Raw genomic sequence first — 22,109 nt, forward strand, 5'->3', positions numbered from 1 at the left:
CTCTTATCTGTGGTCACTGAAAACACTGACTCATTCTAGACCAAATGTTACATTTCACGGAGCAATACGATTACTTAAAAAAACAAAATTAAGGAGTGAACAGAGGGCTGCCAATTTTTAATTTTGCCACATGAGAACATTAAAAAAAGAATATAGCCACTGCCAACTAATATCTCCATTCGTTCAAAAGAGAAAGGATATTTTTGGTTCTCTAAAAGTCAAAAGGATACAACCCATAGAAATAAAATTGTGTCTGTTATGCTATGCCACAAAAATGGTTGAACAAAGTTTATAGGGAACATTTGAAATGGTTGAACATTTAAAATACAGGCTCACAGGACCAGGGAGACTTCTTTCAGAGCAACATAATCTCTGTTCAGACTCAACCCTCAGTTTCCAGGGCCTCCCTTCTCCTGGAGACAAAGCCACCGGTGTCCTCAATGCCCCCCACTCCCCAGGCCTGTCCTTGCTGCCTCTGGCCTCTCATATCTGTCTGATTTTTCAGCCTTGCTTGGCCGCTGCCTGATATGTGACATCTGCCAGCCCCTCCTAATTAGCCCGGCTACCTGCCCTGGTGTCACCCAAGTTCCAGCAACATGAGTAGCCAAGAAATTTGCAGGATCCAGATGACAAGGACCCACTGCTTGACCCAGATGGGCCACAGACCAACCTCAGCTGTCTCAACGGCCAGCATGGGTGGCAGGTCAAAGCTGGTGGGAGCCGCATCAATGCACCTACCCTCTGTACACGTTACAGAGGAAATGCCCAGAAAGCAGAAACCTGAGGCTGTACCCCCAGCCACGGCCCGCCACGTACCACTGTTTCCATGAGGATCAGCCGCTTGTCTAGCTCGTGAATACGCTCATTCTTCATCTCGATGACAAAGTGCAAGCTCTCCAGCTCCTGCTCCCAGAACTGACTGGGGCTCCCGTAATCCTAGATAGGGACACAGAGGGACGTCATCAGACCAGCAGGCAGACAGGTGCGGGTTACATCTCTCCTCCCCATTCTGCTTCCAACTTACTTTTGCATTTACAGAAGTCATCTCCCCTTCTTAGCCCCTGGAAAGTGTTTGTGTACTTATCTCATTCTATCCAAGTAACAGCCCTGAGGCATAACAGGTGAGGAAACCACGGCTCAGATGGGTTCAGTTGCTTGTGCTAAGTGGTAGGTTTGCTGTTTGTACCCAGTTCTCTCTCAGTTCAGAGCCTGAGCACGTTACTATCCCAGGTGCTTGTCTCTGAGCCTTACTTTCCCCCTCAGTGACATGAGGACCCTGTTTCTTCCAGTCCCTTGTGAAGGGAAGAGTGTCAGGTCTGAGCCCCATCCTTGAAGAGGGACTGGACATTCCGGCTGCCCAGACCCTGACCTCCCTGGAGATTCCAGGTGTACTGCCACCTGCCTGGATGTGCTTCTTATAGTCTCGGCTCAGAATGGATTCCTCTACTCTCTTCATCTTGGCCTGGAAGGCCTCCAGTTGTGAGGTCAGTCCATCAATGGTCTCCTAGAGAAGGGGGCAGAAAAGAGATGATCAAAGTCTGGTTCACAGAGGCTGTAGGTGGACTTCTCCACATCCCAGAGGGGGATCAATTTTGGGTTCTTCAGTCTGCTTTTGCTCTGACCTAACCAACAACGCAGGCTTCAGCCGGTGCTTGAAACATCCTAGCCCCACCCCTTGTTCTAAAGCCTTTAATGGCGATAGCCTTGGGGACGATGTCCTGGGATTCAAGGCTGCTGTTAGCTTGGCCTTCATAGTACATCCAAACCGGGCTCCAGACATTTTCCAGTCTCATCTCTCACTGCTCTCCTCTGCACAACTTCTCCTGCAGCCAAATATTACATCACTCCTCCAACTGCAACGTGCGTCCTTGTCTCCGTAGTTTCCCCGTAAGAATTTCCTCCACCCAAAACTTGCCCATTACCTTTAGGATAGAGTGAAACCCCTTAGTGTGGCTTACAGGCTTCCCACGTTATAGCTCTTGCCTGTCTCCCTCGCGTCAGCTCTCTCTCCCACTCCCACTCCATGCCCAGGCACTTTGGACTGCTTTCAGTTCCATGGGTAGGCTGTATGTTCCCGCTTTCCTCCATGCCTTTGAACACCCAGCTGTTTTTTTTTTTCCTCTTCTGCCTAAGGCACCCTTCCTACCCTTCTTTATCTGAAGAATTGAATTCCAATTCATCTTCAGGTTCTGGCTTAGATCTCACTGCCTTTGGGAAACCCCTGACCGGCCAAATTGGGTCAAATGCCTTTTTTCACACTTCTCTGTGTATCCACCCACCAGCCTATTCACACTGTGGCACCCAGCCCAGGAAGTCTCTAAGATCCTCCCAATAGTCCTTGGAAAACTGGATCAACCCTGATCTCACACCAAGTCCTCTTGAGTTAAGAGCCTGGTTGCCACATCGAGGGGCCTGCATACATGGTAGACAATCACCACCGTCCCTCACACCCAGGTAGGGGCCATCAGCTTTGGCTGCTTTGGGGCTCCATGCTGCTTTCCTACAGGTGCTCTCACAGGGACTGTCATGGCCCACCCTTCTCACCTGCAGGGCTGTCTTGGCCTCCTGGAAGGAATGGGTAAGGGCTTCTTTCTCTTGCTCGTACGAGGCCTGGAGGTCTGTAGGGAAAGGAGACCTCTGTGAGTTCAGACACCCAGACACTTCACCCTAAAGCCTTCTGGCAGACCCCACGAGGGCCAGAGAGCACAGGTAACCACCCGGGGCTCAAAGGGAGCAGGAGTCTGGGAATGCTCTTCTCCATCCTTCTAGCTTATGGGCTTGGCACTGTGCCAGAAATACAGTAGCTATTTAATAAAAGGTCATGGAAATGGAAACAAATTATATCCTGGGAGGAACTGTGAACCCTACCAGATTGTGGGTGCCATCCACACCTTACTGAGGCTAAGATCTAAAAAATCTTGCAGAAAGCGTGTTGCCCTTAAACCACAGCACGATGTGGAAAATGCGTAGGGCTGGTGTTTTGTAAGCTAGGTTAGCCAAGTCATGAAATCATGACATCATTAAATCATTTTGTGCCAAATCATGGCACAAAACTGAAGTACATTAGATTTGGGGCCTGGATGTCTACCTGGTCCTGATTCTGCTTCTATAAAACTGGGAAATGTTTAGGAGATCACTTGAAATATCCAGAAGTCCTGTCACCTCACAGACGTACTGTGAAATGGGTCAATAAGCCAGGCCTGCTTGTCTCTAAGGGGCAAGAAAAGGACAAGCAAGGGCTTCCCAGGCTGGGCAGCGCTCTGCAGAGCTGGACTTATATTTTTCATCCCACCTTCTCTACAAAGTTCCTTCTGGAAAATTCCAAACTTGTCTCAACTGAAAGAAGACAACAGAGAAATGACCAATCAGTGGTGGGATGGGAAATAGGACAGAGAGGAGAGAAAAGTTTAATACAGCCAAAGGACCAGGTATACAAGGGACCTGTGTCAGGGTGGCCAGTGACCCAGAGAAAAGAATGTTCAGTGATAGAAATGTGTTACAGCTGTAAAACATGGATAACGTCAGCTATTATAAAAATTTCAGCCTTAATTTTTTTTTTAAATTATGGGCTTAATTTGCCTAGTTAATTTGCCTATCAAAACAGGTCTGGTTCCACATAAGAAAGAGAAAGCACACTCCATCTAGTCTGTCCTACTGCATATAGCTATAAAACCTGGACAGAATAAATGGAGCAGCTATTTTCAGACTCTGAAAAGTAAATGGTAGCAGGCAGACTGGGCAAGAAGACCAGAATTTGAAGTACCACTGAACCAGGAGACTTAAACAAAACCCAGAATCTCATGTATTCAAATATTCAAAATAAAATTGCTCAGCATATGAATCCAAAATGGCTCAGTATGCAATTCCCGATACTCAGCATACAAAGTAGTGGGAAAATCTCAACTTGCCTGAGAAAAGAAATTCAACAGATGCCAACACTGAGATGCTACAGATACTGGAATTATTAACAGAGACTTGAAGGCAGCCATTATAAAAATGATCCATGAAGGAAGGGTGAACACTCTTGAAAAGAATGGAAAAATAGAAAGTCTTAGCAAATAAACAGGAGACATTAAGAATACCAGCATGGGCCAGGGAGCTGTGTCCTACACAACTTGACTGAGAAACAACGTCTTGAACCAGAGTGGGGGGGGGAGGCAGAAGAAAGGAGGTAAAAAAAAAAAAAAGAAATTATTCAAACTGAATGAAAAAGAGAAAATACCGGAAAAAAATGAACAGAGCCTCAGTGACCTTTAAGACAATCCCACAATGTATAACATTTGTGTCATCAGGGTCTCACTCAGAAAGAGAAGAGAAACAGTGCAGTGCAGAAAAACATTTGAAGAAAGAATTGTTCCCAAATCTGGCAAAACATAAACCTACTAAAATGCTCACTGAACTCCAAACAAGTAAACCCAAAGGAATCCACACCCAGACACGTCATTGTTAAAAATGAATGACAAAGACGAAATCTGGAATGGAACCAAAGAAAAATAGTGTATTACTTACTTAGAGGAAACAAGAGTTTGAATGACTGAATTTCTCATTCGAATCCTTGGTGACTAGAAGGAATAAGAATATTTTAAAACTGCTGAAATAAAAGGACTATAAATCCAGAATCTTATATCCAGTGAAAATATCCTTTAGGAAAGACAGTGAAATAAAGACCTTCTCAGATAAAGGAACACTAAAAGAATTTGTCACCAGGAGACCTGCTCTAAAAGAATTGCTCAAGGAAATTCTTCAGACAGAAGGTAATTGATACCAGATGTAAACTTGGAACTTCAGGAATACAGGAGGAGAAACAGAACTGGTAAATACCTAGGTGAACATAATAGACTAGTCTTCCCTTGAGCTCTTTGAAATATGACTGATGGTTAAAAGCAAAAATTATAACATTGGGTATTCAGTGGATGTAGATGTAAGACATAAGACAAGTACAAGAAAAAGGGGAGAGGACAGAGAGACCTACATGATGCTAAGGTTTCTACATTCTATTTGAAGTGGTAATATATTAATTTAAGAAGACTGTTACATATGTTGTCATTCTTAGAACAATGATTGGGGGTGGAGAGAGAGAGAGAATAGGTAACTTAAAAAGGAATGCTAAAAATGTTCAAATAGTCCAAAAGAAAGCAGAAAAGCAAAAATAGAGGATAAAAAACAGAACAGACAAAAAGCAAATACCAAAATGACAATCATATCAATAACAACATTAAATGATCTAAACACACCAAATAACAGACTATATATGAATGGACTAAAAAAACAAAAACAAAAACCAACCAAACAAACAAACAAAAAAACCCAACCAACTATGTGCTCTTTACAAGTAACCCACTTTAAATATGTGTCACTTAAAAGTACAAGGGTGGGAAAACAAAATTAATCAAAAGAAAGCTGTAGTGGCTATCTTATTTTCAGGTGAAGTACACTTAAGAATAAGGGAGATTATCAAGAATGAAATACATTACATAACAATAAAGGGGTCAATTCTCCAAGAAGATATCACAATCCTAAATGCTTGTACACCTGACAATGGTTCTTCAAAACATATGAAGCAAAAACTGATAGAACATAAAAAGGGGAAATAGACAAATGCACAATTATAGTTGGAAACTTCCACACTCCTCAGAATTCAATAGAAAAAATAAACAGAAAATCAGTAAGAATATAACAGAACTGAGTAAGATCATCAACCAACTTGATTTAACTGATTCACTTACAAAGTACTCAATCTAACAATAGCAGAATACACATTCTTTTCAAGTGCACATGAAACATTCACAAGATGGACCATGTCCTGAGTCATAAAACAAACCTTAACAAATTATGAAAGGAGCGAAATATAAACTATGTTCTCTGATCATAATGGAATCACACTGGAAATTAGTAACAAAAAGAGAGCTGGAAAATCTCCCGACATTTAGCAGGAAATATACTTCTAAATATTCAATGAGCCAGAAAGGAAGTCACGAGGAAAATTAGAAAATATTTTGAACTGGACAAAAATGAAAATACAAAATGCCAATTTGTGGAATGCAGATAATGCAATGCTTAGGGGGAAATTTATAGCACTAAGTGCTTATATTAGAAAAGGAGAAAGGTCTCAAATCCATAATCTAGGCTTCTGGTTTAAGAAATCAAAAAAAGAGCTAACTAAGCATAAAACAAGTAGGCAGAAGGAAGGAAATAAAAATAACAGAAATCAATGAGATTTAAAATGGGAAAAAAAATCAATAAAACCAAAAGCTGGTTCTTTGACAGGATTAATAAAATTGATAAACCTCAAGTAAGACTGACAACGAGAAACAGAGAACTCACAAATTACCAAAAAGGGGCTATCACTACAGGCACAGAAGATATTTAAAACAATATTAAAGGACTACTGCAAACAATTCTATGCATATAAACTTGACAACTTAGATAAAATGTACCAATTCCTGAACTACTACAAACTACCAACACTCGTGCAAGGTAAAATACATTACATGGACATTCCTATAACTATGAAAAATGTTGAATTTATAATTAAACACTTTCTGGAAAAGAAATAGTCAAGCACAGATGATTTCACTTGCAAATTCTATAACCGTGTTTCCCTGAAAATAAGACCTAGCCAGACCATCAGCTCTAATGAATCTTTTGGAGCAAAAATTAATATAAGACCCGGTCTTATTTTAATATAAGACCAGATCTATAACATAATATTAATATTATAATATAATAAATATAATATAATATAATATAATAAATATAATATAATATAATACCGGGTCTTATATTATTTTTTGCTCCAAAAGATGCATTAGAGCTGATGATGGTTCGGCTAGGTCTTATTTTTGGGGAAACACAGTAAACATTTAAAAATGATATAATACCAATCCTATACTCTTCCAGAAACAGAAGAGGGGAGGACATTTCCCAACTCATTTCATGAGGCAAACTGTACCCTGATACTAAACCAGACACAGGGTACAAGAAAACTATAGATCAACATCCCTCATAAAAATACACAAAAAAGTTCAGTAAAATATTAGCAAATCAAATTCAGCAATATATAAAAAAAGAATACTATACCATGAATAAGGGGGGCTTATGCCAGGAACGCAAAGCTAGAAATGCAATATTTGAAAATTCAAATCAATGTAATCCACCATATTAACAGCCTGAAGAAGAAAAACCTTACCATCATATGAATCATAGGTCTAAATGTAAAACCTAAAACTGTAAAATTTTTAGAAGACAGCATAGAAGAAGATGTGTTCCTGGGGTTCAGCAAAGAGCTTTTAGATATGACACCAAAAGCATAATCAATAAAAGAAAAAAATAATAAATTGGAATTTATCAAAATGAAAAGCTTTTCTTTATGAAGGACACTGTTAAGAGAATGAACAAACACCCAACAGACTAGAAGAAAATAATTGCAAATACAAAGGACTCGTATCAAAAAAAAAAAAAAAAAAGATCTCTCAAAACTCAACAGTAAGAGCAAATGAGATAATTAAAATGGACAAAATATTTGAAAGGATATTGGACCAGAGAATATACAGATAGCAAATAAGCACAAGAAAAGCTGTTTAACATAGTTATAATTGAAATGCAAATTTAACCCATGAGGAAATATCACTGCACACCTATTAGAACAACTAAAATTTAAAATATTGACAAGTGTTGGCAAGAAAGAATAGTGGAATTCATACGTTGCTGATGGGAATGTAAAATGATGGCCACTCAGGAACACAGTTAGCCATTTCTCGTAAAGCTAGACATACATTTATTACATGACCTATCAATCCCATGCCTATGGATTTACCTGAGAGACATAGAAACATGTCCACACAAAAACCTGTACACAAATGTTTAGAAGAGTTCTATTTATAACCATCTCAAATTGGAAATAACCCAGTGTCCCACAAGTGAATGAGTGAACAATGGATTACAACTCAGCAATGAAAAAGAATGGGCTAATGATACATGCAACAACTTGGATGGATCTCAAAAGCATCCTGATGAGTGAAAGAAGTCAATATAAAAAATGATATGGTTTTATTTTGTTTACATAACAGCCTCAAAAAGACACAACTATAGTGACGGAGCAAAGATCAGTGGTGCCGGGGGTTGGGGTAGGGGAGAATACAAGCACAAAAGGACAGCCTGAGAGAATATTTTGGGTGAGATGGAACTGTTCTTTTAATCAGATTATGGTGATGGCTACATGAATCTATACATGTGTTAAGATTTATGGAACTGTACACCAAAAAAAGTCAATTTTACTGTACTATATTTTTTAAAATAAAAAATAGTAAATGAAAGACAACAAAGGGTCATGAAATGTGAAAAACCACCACTAGCCTCTCCCAGTTATCTGTATACCTCCCCCCCAAAACAAAGAAAAGTCCACATATTTCCCCCATGCTACGCTTTTATTCATTCATTTCATACCTGCTTTCATAGCACCTAATATGTACCAAGCAATTTAAAAATAACTATGAAAGAATTCTGACTGATGGGAAGAACTCAAGACAGGCGGCCCCTTCTCCTGTGGGGTTTTATAATTGGAAAATTTTCTTATCAATATACTTATAATGCTAAAAAGAATATCAAAGCAGTGCTTGGAGAACAGAGTTGTTTCCCCACAATAGCTTTGAGAGATAGGGAAGGTAGATTTTAGAGACATAGAAACTGAACTGAGGTCAAATGACAGGCCCAGTTTCACAGGGTGTATCAGTATTAAAACACAACTCTTCAAATTCCCAAGGCAAGGGCTTTAATTTTATTTCAAAACATTTTGTGTTAATGTTGCGATATGTTTCAAGATTCTTAAACTTCTTCAGACCTCTGTTCTAGTTATTCCATTTCTGGGAATCGAAGGACATAATGTGAAATGTGGGCATATCTTTATGCAAAATATGTTTAATGCAGCGTTGTTTACCGTAGTTAAAATCTAGGTATCTAGACTCATGGGAAATAAGGAAACCCATGTATGCAATGGTCTAGCCTTTATAAACATTTTAGAAGCACATAATTACATGGAAACATGTTTGATACAATGTTAAATAAAAAGAACAGTATATAATTTTACCTATAAAATAATCATCACTGTGTTTTTAAAAGATAACTAATTCTGGGAAAAGGTCATGCAAATACTGATGATTAAAGGGAAAATTGGCATAACATTTTCTAGGTCGATTTTAATAGCATCAACAATATCTTGTATATCTTTCCAAAGAAGATACACAAATGGCCAACAAGCACATGAAAAGATGTTCAGCAAGATTAGCCATTAGGGACATGCAAATCAAAACCACGAGGAGATAGCCCTTCGTACCCACTAGGGTGGTGGTACTAATAGCAACAGCAACAAAGATAACAAGCGTTGGCAAGGATGTGGTTCACCTGGAAGCCTTGTGCGTTGCTGGTGGGAATGTAAAGTGGTGCACCCACTGTGGAAAATAGTTTGGTGGTTTCTCAAAAAGTTAAGCATAGAATAACCATATGACCCAGCAATTCTACTCCTGGGTGTGCACCCAGGGGAACTGAAAGCAGGTGTTCAGGCAGGTGCTTGTACCAGTGGCACTATTCACAGTGGCCAAAGGTTGGGGGCAGACCATACGTCCATCAGCTAATGAATGGAAAACCAAGTGTCGTGTGTCCATGCCAGTAATAATGGAATATTATTCAGCCATAAAAAGGAAGGGAGTAATTTTTAAAGTGGGGGGTGGGGAGGAATGAAATGCAAATGCTGCAGCATGAATGAGCCTGGAAACATCACACTGGGTGACGGAAGACAGAGTGAGGGCCACAGGTTGGGACGCCATTAGTGAGTGTACAGAATGGACAAAGCCATGAGACACAAAGCAGATAGGTGGTTGCCAGGGGCTGGGGGTTGGGAGGTATGGGGAGTGAGTGCTTGGTGAGTACAGGGGTTACTTTTGGGGTGATGACAATGTTAGAAGTGTTTAGTGGTGATGGTTGTAGGGCATCGTGAATGTACTAAATGCTACTAATGGCAAATCTTATGTGTATTTTACCAAAACACACACACACACACACACACACACACACACACACACACACACACACACAGATTCTATTAAGATGTTATTCTAATGATAAAATCATGAATGTGGCCAAGATTTTACAAAATGGAGTTCACTGTGTAAGTATCATTGCCATTGGAAAAAATGGCAAAAGTTTGAAATAACCTGAAAGCCTAACCAAAAGGGATCAGAAATAAACAAGGATACACATTGCAATGCTATGTTGTTACTAAAACTTGTATTACAGAAGTTTAGTGACAAATAGTTAATACAATTCAAAGTAAAAAAAAAAAAATCAATTTATCTCCTCCCCCACAAAGTATATGGGTGTGTATAGATGTGTATTCTAGGTTTATACAAACAAATAAACAACAACAACACAAAAAATGAAAGGGATCTATATCAAAGGGGTAACAGTGACTAGTTCTGGGTGGAATTACACACAATTTTAATTTTCTCAATAATAAAATAATACTAATAATTATTTGCTAAATATCTTGTAAAATAACAGGCACTCTTCTAAATCCTATCTATCTATCTATCTATCTATCTATCTATCTATCTATCTATCTATCTATCTATCTATCTATGTATCTATCTATCTATCTATCTATCTATCTATCTATCTATCTATCTATCTATCTATCTAAAAATTAAATTAAAGACCTTATGAACGAGGTTTAACTAACTGCGTCCAGGCTACACAGCTGGTAAGGGGTAGAGCTGGGATTTGAACCCAGGGCCTGTAGCTGCAGAGTCTGAGATGTTAAGCGCTATGTTATAAAACCTTTTTGTTTAATCCATAGATTCTAAATTTTCTATGATGACCACATTTGGTGAGATAGGAAGAAGAAAAGCTATCTGAAAAAAATTATCAACCGAACCGAAAATTGTAAGCGCTGTCATTATTGTGGAGAAGGAATATGGATATTACAAAGTTCTCCTATATGTCTAGGTTTTTCAAATTTCCTTTAAGGAATATGAATTGCTTTTAAAATGGAAAGAAAATAAAACCTCTCAACTAAGGTCAAACAAGGCATGGTGTCAGACTTTTAAAGCCGTGACCCAAAGGACAAGTCCAAGGACCCTACAGACTCCAGTCCTGAAGTCGCCAACAGCTTGTGGACCAAAGGCAAGAGGGAGGGGCCAGTGGGAGTCTGCCTGTGAACTTGGCAGGAGGCCCCAGAAGGAGGGCCTTTCCACGCTCTCCCTAGAGCAGCATCTCCGTCCTTACCTTTTAGGGCTGCCTCATGCTCTCCCTCCAGGACTCTTCGCTGCTCGTCCAGCTTCTCTCGAAGCTCTAGCTCCCTCTCCTTCTCCACCTGGGGGGGGGGGGGGAGGAGGTGCAGAGCAAGATGAGATTGAGGAGGCCCAGGTTCAGCAGAGCCTTACGTCCCCACATGCAGACCCCGGAGCTATGTGAAGCTCCACAGGTGATCAGAGTCCCACCCCCTCATCTGAGTGATGGAAATGACATGTGCCCAGAGAGGGCACAAGACCTCCAAGACACAGCACGCGTGGCCAACTTTGCCTTCTTTAGGGTTTGGGGGTGATGGTGGTCCCAGAGAATTATCTAGGTAGAAAGGGATTTAAGAGTCTTGTAATTCTTATGTCCCCTCAAGGCAGGAAGCCCTTCTACTGTGTTAGAGTGTTTCCCCATCTTTCTTTGCACATAATGAATATAATGAATTACATGCAAGCAGTTACAAATATTTGTTCAACAGATAAAGGACTTCCTTCTTGGGAAAAGTAGTAAGAGACACTTACCACAGCAATAAAACCAAAAGTTGGTCCTCACTTAGATTTTCAAGGTTTGCGGAGCAGGAGGCAAAGAGGGGGTTTGGGACTTACTTGTTGGATCCATTTCTTCTTGTCCTCTTCATGCTGCTGGAAAATTCTGGTTATATCCGTCTGGTGCTGCTCAGCTTCCTCAGATGCACAGAGCTGGGCAGTTGTGGCTACAGGTGAGAAACCAGAACGAACGAATGAGTGAATGAATCAATGAATGAATGAATGAAATCACACTGAGCAGAAGTGGGGTAATCACACCAGCAGAGAGCATGTGGGAGGCTGGGGCTGAGAGGTGAGAACCCTGATCTCCACTTCAGGAATGGTTTCGGTTGGGGATCAACCTCCAGAGGTAACCCCCAAGTCTCTCGGGCTTTGCAGGCCCTCCTTCAGTGCAGGAGCCAGGGGTCTCATTTGGCTCCCAAGGATCTATAGCCAAGCTGGTAACTCACAGGACAGATTCAGCCCATAAAGACATTCTATTTGCCCTACCTAATATCTAAATTAAAAAAAAAATAGTTGCTGATATTTAAGGACTGGGCAGCTTTTACTGAACACAGATCTCCTCCAGCTTTTCTTGAAGAAGCCACAGAAGTGACAGTGTACCCCTTGGTGCCAACCAGCAGCTGTGGCTGAGGAGCCACTGCCTCTGCTGTGGGCAGGATATGGCTCTACCCCCTCCCCCCCAACAGTCCTCACCTCTCCCTGTGGAGGTGTGTGTAAGAGGTCACTTCTTCATGTGCTTTACCTGCTGGGGAGTGTCTGAGTGTGCGAACCCTTGCTGTTAGCATTTCCCCAGCGGGAGGCAGAGAAGCTGCCATGAGCAGGAAGGAGACCAAACAGAAAGTCTAGCCCTACTTTGGGAAACTTCAAAACAGGCCTTGCCAATGCTTAGACTGTGGTAAGCAGTGACCTACCCCTCCGTGACTCAGTTACCCAATATGTGAAATCAGGACAATAATATCTTCTTCACAGGGCTATTGAGATGTTTAAGTTAAGAAAACAAGGGCACTAGAAGTAATAACAGCAGGTAAGGAATACTGAGAGCTTAGCATGCCCAGGATCGTGCCCAGCTCTGTCCCAAGTGCCTCACAGCGTTTACTTAATCCTCACGACCACCCAGTGGGGTGGATACCATGATTATCCCATTTCACAGATGAGGAAACTGAGGGACAGAGAAGTTATGCAACTTGCCCAAGATCTTCCAGTTCACGCCAGGGGAGAAGGGTTATGAGCCTACACAATCTGATGCGACAGCAAACTCTGTATCACCTTATTCTGCCCTCTTACGTACAGAAAGCAGTTAAGTGTCGTGCCAGGCCTTTGAAGACGCTCGATAAATGTCCTCTGTTGTTCAGTAAATGTTCTCTACATGTTCATCAGGGCTCATGACAAGCATCAGAGGCAAATACTATTCTTCATGTTAGTATTATAATTATAGACCTCCACAGGCAGGTCTGGCAAAGGGTGTGAAGAGAAATGTGGGGGTTGGGGCTGCTCAGCGAGAAGCCAACACAGTGGTCAGTCTGTCAGGATAGAGGAGGAGCGAGTCAGTGCCCTGGGTCCTGGTGGCTGGCAGAGGTCAAGATCAGAGAGCCTCGCATTCTCATAGATCATTTGGCTCAGGTCCCAAATGCTGGTCCACAGGACCAGTACTAGACTGGCCCCAGCTGGGGAGAGGCTTATGCAAAAGCTGTATCATCACTAACAATCCAGATTCTTTCATCCCATCCCCAGAGACTCTTGCTTCATTGGTCTATGGTGGGGCCCAGGATTTGTATCTTTGAAGTTAGAATGGAGAAGCTCCGAGTTCCGGTCCAACTGTTGATCTGGTACTTGAACGTCATCTAGAATATCCCTGACAGGCTGTAATTAAACACTTTCAGAGGTGGAGAGTTCATTCTATTACCAGGCAGCTCTGAAGGTTTTAAGCCAACCACCACACAAAAAAATCCTTTGAGACTGAACTAAATTCTGCCTGCCTGTTCCTGCTACCTTGAGGCCCTAGTTCTGACCTCTGGGTCACACTATACAAGGCTTATCTTTCTTCTTCATGAGGGCACTTTAGACACTTGGAGAGAAGTGCTGTTTTATGGCAACACCTTCTTTTCAGGTAAAACATCTTCTGTTCCTTTCAGAGCTGCTTACAGGACCTGGTTTTCAGATCCCTCATGAACCTGACCTTCCTTCACGGTATTCCTTCCAATTTTTCTGGATTCCTCTGAAAATGTACTTTCCAGAAATAAACTCAGCACTCCAAGGGTGGTATCAACAGCCCAGAACAGAGAAGCACAGGTCAGGACTATCACCTCCCTGATTTTAGGTATGATACTCCTATTAATGTAACCTATACAAAATCTCATGAGATAACTAAGTAGCTGTATCACCTTTGTTGGTTACAAAGTAGGAAACCTCATGGATGTCAGGGAAGGCATTTATGGGGCAGGCTACCCACCTGTGTCCCCATTGAGGGGACCTAGTTCCTGAGGCTCTGGTCTGGGTGGCTGACCTGGTTCTCGGCGTCTCTGGAAGAAATGACACAATAAAGAGGTGGAGGTAGCAGGTGGGAGGTCAATGTGAAGATGGATGCTACTACAGTAGGCGTCTTCCAAAGGCAAGACAGGACTTCTCGTTGTGCCAGACCCTGCCCTGCCCTAGTCCACTTAGGCTTCCTCCTTTCCCATCCCAAGGCAGCACCGCCTCTGCGGGGAAGGGCTTCCCAGATCAGGATTTCTCATCATGACCAGGGAAACCCTCAGCCAAGAGGCTAATGACCTCTCCTTAGATTCTTGTAGCTTGGCTCCTGTCACCAACCATGGGGTCGTCCCTGCCCATTTTTTCCTTCTCCCAAGACCTGGCCAGACCATCTGCTTTTACCCTCACCCCCAGTTATGGCCTTGAGGTGACCTAAAACGTCCCAACCTCCAGTTCCCCTTTTTTTCTCAGGGCCTGTAGCTACCACAATTTCCAGCCAAGTTCCCCTTAAAGTTATGGGGTGCTGGGGGAAGAGCCATCATTTTACCATGCTTATTCTCTTTTAGGGGGGGGGCTGCTTCCTCAACTGTAAGGAGGCAGAACTACTTACCTTGCCAGATGGGGGGAGACACCATAATCGGGATACTCTATGTTGTCTTATCTACACTATTTTAGCTAATCTTCAGAACGACCCTGGGAAATAGGAATATCCCCAACTTAAAGATGAGAAGATTGAGGCAGGTTAGGATTCGATCAAGGTAGATGAGGGGATAACTGACAGAGTCCAGTATTTGAGCCATACCTAGTGGGTGCATTAGTCAACATTGGCCAGTCAGTGTTGGTTGAATCTGAACAAAGGAGAGAACTGACGCAAAGGGATTTCTATATCACACAGCAGTGGCGGTGGCTGGCAGATTTTCAGTTTTCATAAATGAGTAATATTTTTTTAATAGGAGAGTTGATGTAGGTTGAAAAGTAAGGATGCTGAAAAAATGTATCTGCAGACTATCACTCTCATTTCATAATATAGAGGACATTTTAACCTTCCAAAATATTTAACCTTCCAAAATGTAGTAAGGAAAGCTCAAGACCAGTGCTTCCAGAAAAAGGAAATGACATCCTTACTCAACATTACACACACACTCACAACTTTAATTTTCTCTCTTCACCCCAGATAATTGAAATTTTGGCCAAGATCTGGCACTGACCACTGGTTCAGAATTTGGGGTGGAAAAAAAATTTAAACCCTTTTGAACACTTTCCAAGATGTTCTTACAAAAAAAAAAAAAAAGGAAAGAAAAAAAAAAAGATAGTCTAGATCCCATTTTGAGAAACACTTAAAAAAATAAGTCAGCCTATGAAAAGGCTATTTTTCAATTGTGAATTATCACTGTGAAAGAAAAACTTTAACAGATTTTTAAAATTTTCAGAATACAAATTATTAACAATTTCATGAACTTGAGAATAACTGAAATGCTGCTCGAAAGCATACTTTGGATGGGGAGCAAAGATAAGTCAAGGGAAGGCTTCTAGAACATTCTGCCCCACAGAGCCCAGCACAGCCTGGCACAGTGTGAGCCGCTGGCAAACTAAGTGAGGCACAGCACCTCCTCCAGGCCTTGGTGCCCGAAGTCTGCCCAGCGGCTGGGCGAGCCTGACCTCTGAGTCCTCCATCCACCTTGTGAAGACTCTGCCCTCCTCCCTTCCCAGGGCAGAGGGAGATACCTGGCCCAGGCACAAGCCAGGGAAACTGTCAACACAGGAATCTGGGGAAGTGACAGGAGCCAGCCTCTCCACCCTGGGCTGGAGGGAGGAGGGAGATAAACACAAATGTCTGTCTCATCCCAGTTCACACCACTGGTGACACTAATCTGGGCAACGTTTTCATGGGAGTGAGAATTCCTGAATTCCAGTCACGGGCTCTTCTGTGAACTTGGACAAATCCCTTCCCTCCACTGGGCTCCTGCTTCCTCCTTTGTGAAGAGGAGGCGAGGAGGTCTTCGTTTAAACTCGTGGCTCTCAGCATTAGAGACTGGAGCCCACTGATCAAGAACTCTGGGTCACCCGTATCTGCAGGCAAATCCTAAATCCGGCCTGTGTGACTGTATGACTGACCTCTCCAGGCCCGCGTTTTCCCCCCTGAGGTTGTTTGAAGGATTAGGTAATGCACCTGTAATGCCTGGCATATTCTAAGAGTTCAAACCCTGCATAAGTTTATTACTTTATGTTTGAAAAGCATGACAAGAACAAAGACTCCACAGTATTTTGGCGGATCTCTTAGGCTGTCATTGGCCTCAGGTTGCCTGAAATAAGATCGTAAAGTTCATGCAAAATTGTCTTCTCCCTAAGAACCATCATAGAAAGCTGAAAAGCTCCCCTCCACTCGCGGCTTCCAGATCACAGGCAGGATGTGACCTGTGCTTGAGGTCCTCGAGGCTGACAAAACCACCTCCAGGATCACCCCTTCAGATTGACATTCAAGGCTCGTCACAATCTGTCCTCAGTCTACCCTTTTCTTCCTCCCTCCCATTTTCTTTGTTCTAATTGAGGCAAAGTTGGTGTGTAACGTTATATAAATTGCAGGTGTACATCTTTAAAAGTTGATATTTGTATACACTACAAAGGGATGATCCCCGAAAGTCTAGTTTATATTTATCACCATACAGTTGACCCCCTTCGCCCATTTTGCCCCCCTCCAACCCTTTTCTCCTCTGGTAACCACCAATCGGCTCCCTTCATCCATGAGTTTGTTTTGTGTGGTTTGGTTTTTTAGATTCCACATATAAGTGAAATCATATGGTACTTGTCTTTCTCTGACTCATTTCACTTAGTATCATACTTTTAAGTCTATCCATGTTGCTGCAGATAGCTTTTCAAATTAGTGTTTTTGTACTCTTTGGATAAATACCCAGAAGCAGAACAGCTGGATCACTTGGTAGCTCTATTCTTAATTTTTTGAGGAACCTCCATACTGTTTTCCATCATGACAATCCCACAATTTACAATCCCACCAACAGTGTGTGAAGGTTCCCTTTTCTCCACATCCTCCTCAACACTTGTTATTTCTTATCTTTTTGATAATAGTCATTCTAACAGGTAGGAGGTAGTATCTCATGGTGGTTTTGACTTACATATCCCTAATAATTAGTGATGCTGAAAATCTTCTCAAGTGCTTGTTGGCCATCTATATGTCTTATTTGGAAAAAGGCCTATTCAAAGCCTCTGCTCACTTTTTAATCAGGTTGTTTTTTGTTGTTGAATTGTATGAGTCCTTTATATATTATGGAGCATATTTTCTCAATATTTAAGTATTCATAAACAACTTTTCCAATTATAGTAGTAGCAATATATATTTTTTGGAGTATTGCATATACTTCCTGATATCTCACTTTTTCAAATATGAGTATGTACTACATGGCATTAAATATTCTGTAAAAATATGGGTGGATTTAATCATTTAATTATCTACTCTTGAGTAGTTAGATTCTTTCCATGTTCTGATATCCAAATTATGCTTTTGTTCACATACTGATGTGTAAGATTTTTTTACACGTCTAAAATTACTGGCGCTACCTCCAGAAAGATTTTACCAATGAACTCAGCCAGTAACAGCACACAAGGCCAGTTTCATGGCAGCCTTGCCAACATGGATTAGTGTCACTTTTTTAAAAATGTTGACAAATTTGCTAGGTCCACACCAAACCCAAACACCCTATTGCACTCCCGGCTCCAGCACACGCACTCTGCATTGAAGACCTCCCCACACTGCTCAAGACCACCCCAGCATGACATACAAGCATACCTTGGAGATATTGCAGGTTGGGTTAAAAAGGCAACATCTGTGAAATATAAAATGGTGCAGCGCAATTAAAGGAGGTATGCTCTACAGGCAACAATTTTTCAGGCCCAGCTCAAATACCATTTCTCCTCAGTCTCTCCCCAGGGCTGAGTTAGCTCCTAATAGCTCTAGTTTCCAGGGCCTATTCACACATGTGAGGACCTACCTGTTACCTGTGTTTCACCTGCTAGATCAAGGGACTCCTTGAGGACAGGGACCATTTGTGAAATCCACTGTGGATTTGCCCCAGTGTCTGTTATGACGCCTGGAGCAGTATTTGTAGGAATGTGGACTACGGGCCTGCTGGATTAGAATACGGAGTGTTTGCTCACCTCAACTCTCCAGACTCTGTTCTAGACCTAGAGAATCTGAGGCTGACATGTGTGCTGGGAGGCTCCAACCTACAATCTGTGGGTGATTCTGATGCTCCTAATAGCCTAAGGACGCACTGCCCAGGACTGAGTAAGAATTGATAAGCAACCACGGCATGGAAAATCCCCAGGTCGCGCCCTGGCTGCTTCCTGCTCAGAGGTCACAGAGCAGAGCTCCCCCTGCATTGGAGAGGAAAGGAGCAGAGAGGGAGACCAGGAATTTCCCCTTCCAAAAGTAGAGCCAGGAGAGGCGGAGGACTGGGTGGGACATCCAGATTGAGCTCTGGAAGAGGGATAGCAGCTTCCTGAGACAATGAAAACTGGGAAGAAGAAAACGACAGAGGTGGCAGCTGGCAGCACAGGCAGGCAGTAGGGAGAACCCAGGCCTGGGGGAGAGGCCAGGAGACCCCGCTTCCACGTGACTGTGTGACTTTAGGGAAGTCCCTTCCCCACTCTGGACCTCGCTTTCTCTATCTATGATAGGTCAGCATTGGAACAGATGTTCTCCTCAGTCCTTCTGAACTCCAGGGCAGCCCTCCAGCTGAGAAGCCTGGAAACAGGATCCCTGTAACTTGGTAACATGTACAGTTCTGCGGCCCAGCTCCTTGTTGTCACGCAGCCGAGAGCCTGGTCTGAGTTCAACCTGAAGCAAACCTGGTCCGTAGGACGTGGCTGCCAAAATCAGATAGAGTTAAGGTAGAGTGGGAGGACAGTGCCCAGAGCTGTGGAGAAGCCAGACGAGCTCCGATTGGGCCTGCTGACACCCCCTAGAATATATTTGCATTTTGGAGGGTAAATTGACAAACTGGAATGTATCCAAAAGGAACTGACAGGATGTGGAAAGACTTAAAAACCAAATTATAGGAGGGGCTCTTCATGGAACAACAGTTGCTCAGACTCAAGAATAGGGAAGACAACCTGGCCACTGGCTTCAGATCTCTGCAGAACTGCAGAAGCTGCGAGTGTGTGGTCCACCGCCTTGGAGGGCAGGGTTGTGTTCAAGGACTAAAAGTTTCAAGAAGTTATGGCTCATCATGAAGAAGAATTTCAGAACTACCCAAACAGAGGTAGGCTGTGTTATTGGAGGGTGAGGTGTGGTGGTGGTAGTGAGCTCCTCATCACTGGTAGCATGCAAGAAGAAGCCAACTTCATTTTTCAGGTTGAACTGAGTGAGTTCAGAGGACCCTCAGCGCCAATGATATAAAATTCTGTAAGGTATTTCCTGATGTTCAGCAAGTAAAGACCTTTGATAAGCATGAAATGTTTAGCTAGTGCAGGGGGTATTAACAGCTTCAGAGAACTCTGTTGAGTATTATTCAGATTGCAGTACTTCAGGTGAATTTCCATAGTCCCATACTAAGGGCTATGGGGTAAACTCAACTTTCCTCAGACTCTGAGACTCGCCAGGGAAATGAGTAAGGTAGAAGCCACTCAGATAGGAGCTGCACAGCTCGTCCTTACTTTGGGAATCCTACCAGGATGGAAGCCAACAGCAGCCTGGAGGATGGCTGGGCTCCTGAAGACACTTGGTCTGACATCATGTTAGAGCCCAGCACTCCTTCCTTTTCGTAGGTCTTTAAGGCTTTGTGTCTGTCTGACTGAGCGCTTTATGTCCCCAGCATCCCTGCTTAGCTTGGAGAGTTTAGTAATCACAGGCCCTGGAGAGTTCACCTATCTCCTTCCCGGTCCCCATAAACCACAGCCCTGGCTTCCCTTGGCCACATAGCTCTGTCACACCACCTTGGCTGAGGAAGGCTTACTGGGGCGCAGAAGACAGGGTGAGAAGGGCCCCTGGAGACAGTTTATTCCAATCCCCACTTCCTATTTCCAGATGGAAAAACTGAAGCCCAGAGATGGGATTGGCAATAACTTGTCAGAGGCCACAAAGCAGGGGAGCAGAGCCCTAATGAGAATCCAGATTCAAGGCTGAGCCTGGAGTCCCTTCCGTTTCCTTAGTGTGTAGACCAGGCTGATCCAAGCAGCTTGATGTTTAGGGGACACGCGATTCTGAGCCTCAAGTCACTCAGGTCACACCCCTCTGTGGTATCAGAGCTGCCTTTCCGGTATCTGGACTCAGCGTGGGTGGGGCCCCTGGCACTATGTTTCGGGATCTGAATAACCACAGTCAGAGCCCATTGGCTGAGAGTGGAGGCAGGAAGGAGGTGGGGGGGAGGGGACGGAGTCCCCAGGGGCCCCCACCAGGGCCTCTAGTGGAGGAAAGGCAGGGCCTAAAAGTTCAGGGCTATTGAGAAACGTTAGCGTTCACACACAGATTACAGCAGCTCAGATGGAAGAACACCACAAACACAGTCCTCAGCTTCCCCATCTCTAAGATGGGCAGAAGTATATCACCGAAGTAAGGCCTGAATTTGGTTTCACTTTGGTACATTGCCAGGGACACTGAAGATTTAGTTCAACTCATTTGCATGACACATTGTGGTATCAGCATTACCCATTGCCTGCCTGGGGGATGGGCCAACGTGACTACACAACCGATAAAGGCAGGAGCTGCACTGGGGGCACCACCCATTGTCTGAACACCTGTAGTGTCCCCAGAGCACCGCAAATCAGGGGCGGATGTGGTCTGATTGCTCCTGTCTGACCTTCTGATGAAAGAGATCTCAGGGGAGGATGGAACCACTTCCCTCTCAAGCACCTGCTAAGCCAGATCATGCCACACAGTCAAGCAGCTCTCATGTGCTGTGCCCAGCCCCTCGTGCACAGGTGGAGGGGCTAAGGCCTAGAGAAAGGCTTTCCGACAGATCATAGTACTTCTCTTCCTCCCTGGAGCCCGCCTTTTCTTGTCCCCTATCGGCTTCCCAGGGTGTCTGCCAGTTCCGATCGCCTTTGCGGGTCAGGCGCTGACAAAGCACTCAGCTCTGCTTCTGACATTTGGGTCAGCCTGGCAGGCAGAAGGATTCTGAAGGAGCAGGACAGAAAATGGTGTCACTGGCCAGGGTGGGGGAAGAGACAGGCTGAGGGCACAGACGCACTGCCAAAAATCTACCTGTCTCCCAACCCAATGGCAAACTCTTTAATGCGAGTCCAGAGTTGAGGCCCCGGCTTGCCATTTGTTTGCTGTGTGACCTTGGAGGCATACCTTCCCTCTCTGGGCTTCTGTTTCCTCTTTTCTGTGGCGTGGAGTTGGGCAATGGGATAGGTCAGAGTCCTTCTGGTTTTGACATGCCATGAATGTAGAAGAAGGGGCAGAGTGAGGTCATCCTGACACCTCATCCTCTATCAGTCCTGTCATGCTCATTGGCTCTGGGCAGGGCAGGGCTGGTGGTTTGACACACTCGGCTGTCAGCACCTGCTAGAAGAGGGCTTCTCTGGAGGACAGGAAAGGAGGGCCCTTGTTTAGGAGGGCCTGGGTGGGGGTCCTGAGCCCTTCCCCCCACCCTGTCCTGCAGCAGCCCTGTGGGAGGCAGTAAAAGGGAAGGCCTGGAGCAGAGGATGACAGAGAGCTCAGTGGCCGTCTCCCAGGTTACCTGCTGCGTGCTCAGCACCTTCCAATTGCACTGCCAGCAGAGAGGCACCCATTAGTGAGGACGGATGATGGCACCAATAGGACGCTGAGGGCAGTGTCCTTTGCAA

General features: G+C 43.6%; 1 protein-coding gene across 1 annotated transcript in view; it reads right to left on the reverse strand.

Annotated features, from left to right (window-relative positions):
• Positions 1–22,109, reverse strand: part of CCDC69 (coiled-coil domain containing 69) — a 32,451-nt gene that overhangs the window by 2,757 nt on the left and 7,585 nt on the right. The window contains exons 2-7 of the mRNA XM_074313805.2: positions 14,287–14,356; positions 11,895–12,001; positions 11,278–11,365; positions 2,545–2,618; positions 1,403–1,504; positions 817–936 (exon numbers count right to left, since the gene is read on the reverse strand). Coding sequence (XP_074169906.2) covers positions 817–936; positions 1,403–1,504; positions 2,545–2,618; positions 11,278–11,365; positions 11,895–12,001; positions 14,287–14,356 — 561 coding nt within the window. The remainder of the gene's footprint in view (positions 1–816; positions 937–1,402; positions 1,505–2,544; positions 2,619–11,277; positions 11,366–11,894; positions 12,002–14,286; positions 14,357–22,109) is intronic.

The sequence above is a fragment of the Rhinolophus sinicus genome, chromosome 5 (assembly GCF_057876585.1).
Source record: "Rhinolophus sinicus isolate RSI-liver-muscle chromosome 5, RSI-T2T, whole genome shotgun sequence".
Lineage (NCBI taxonomy): Eukaryota > Metazoa > Chordata > Mammalia > Chiroptera > Rhinolophidae > Rhinolophus > Rhinolophus sinicus.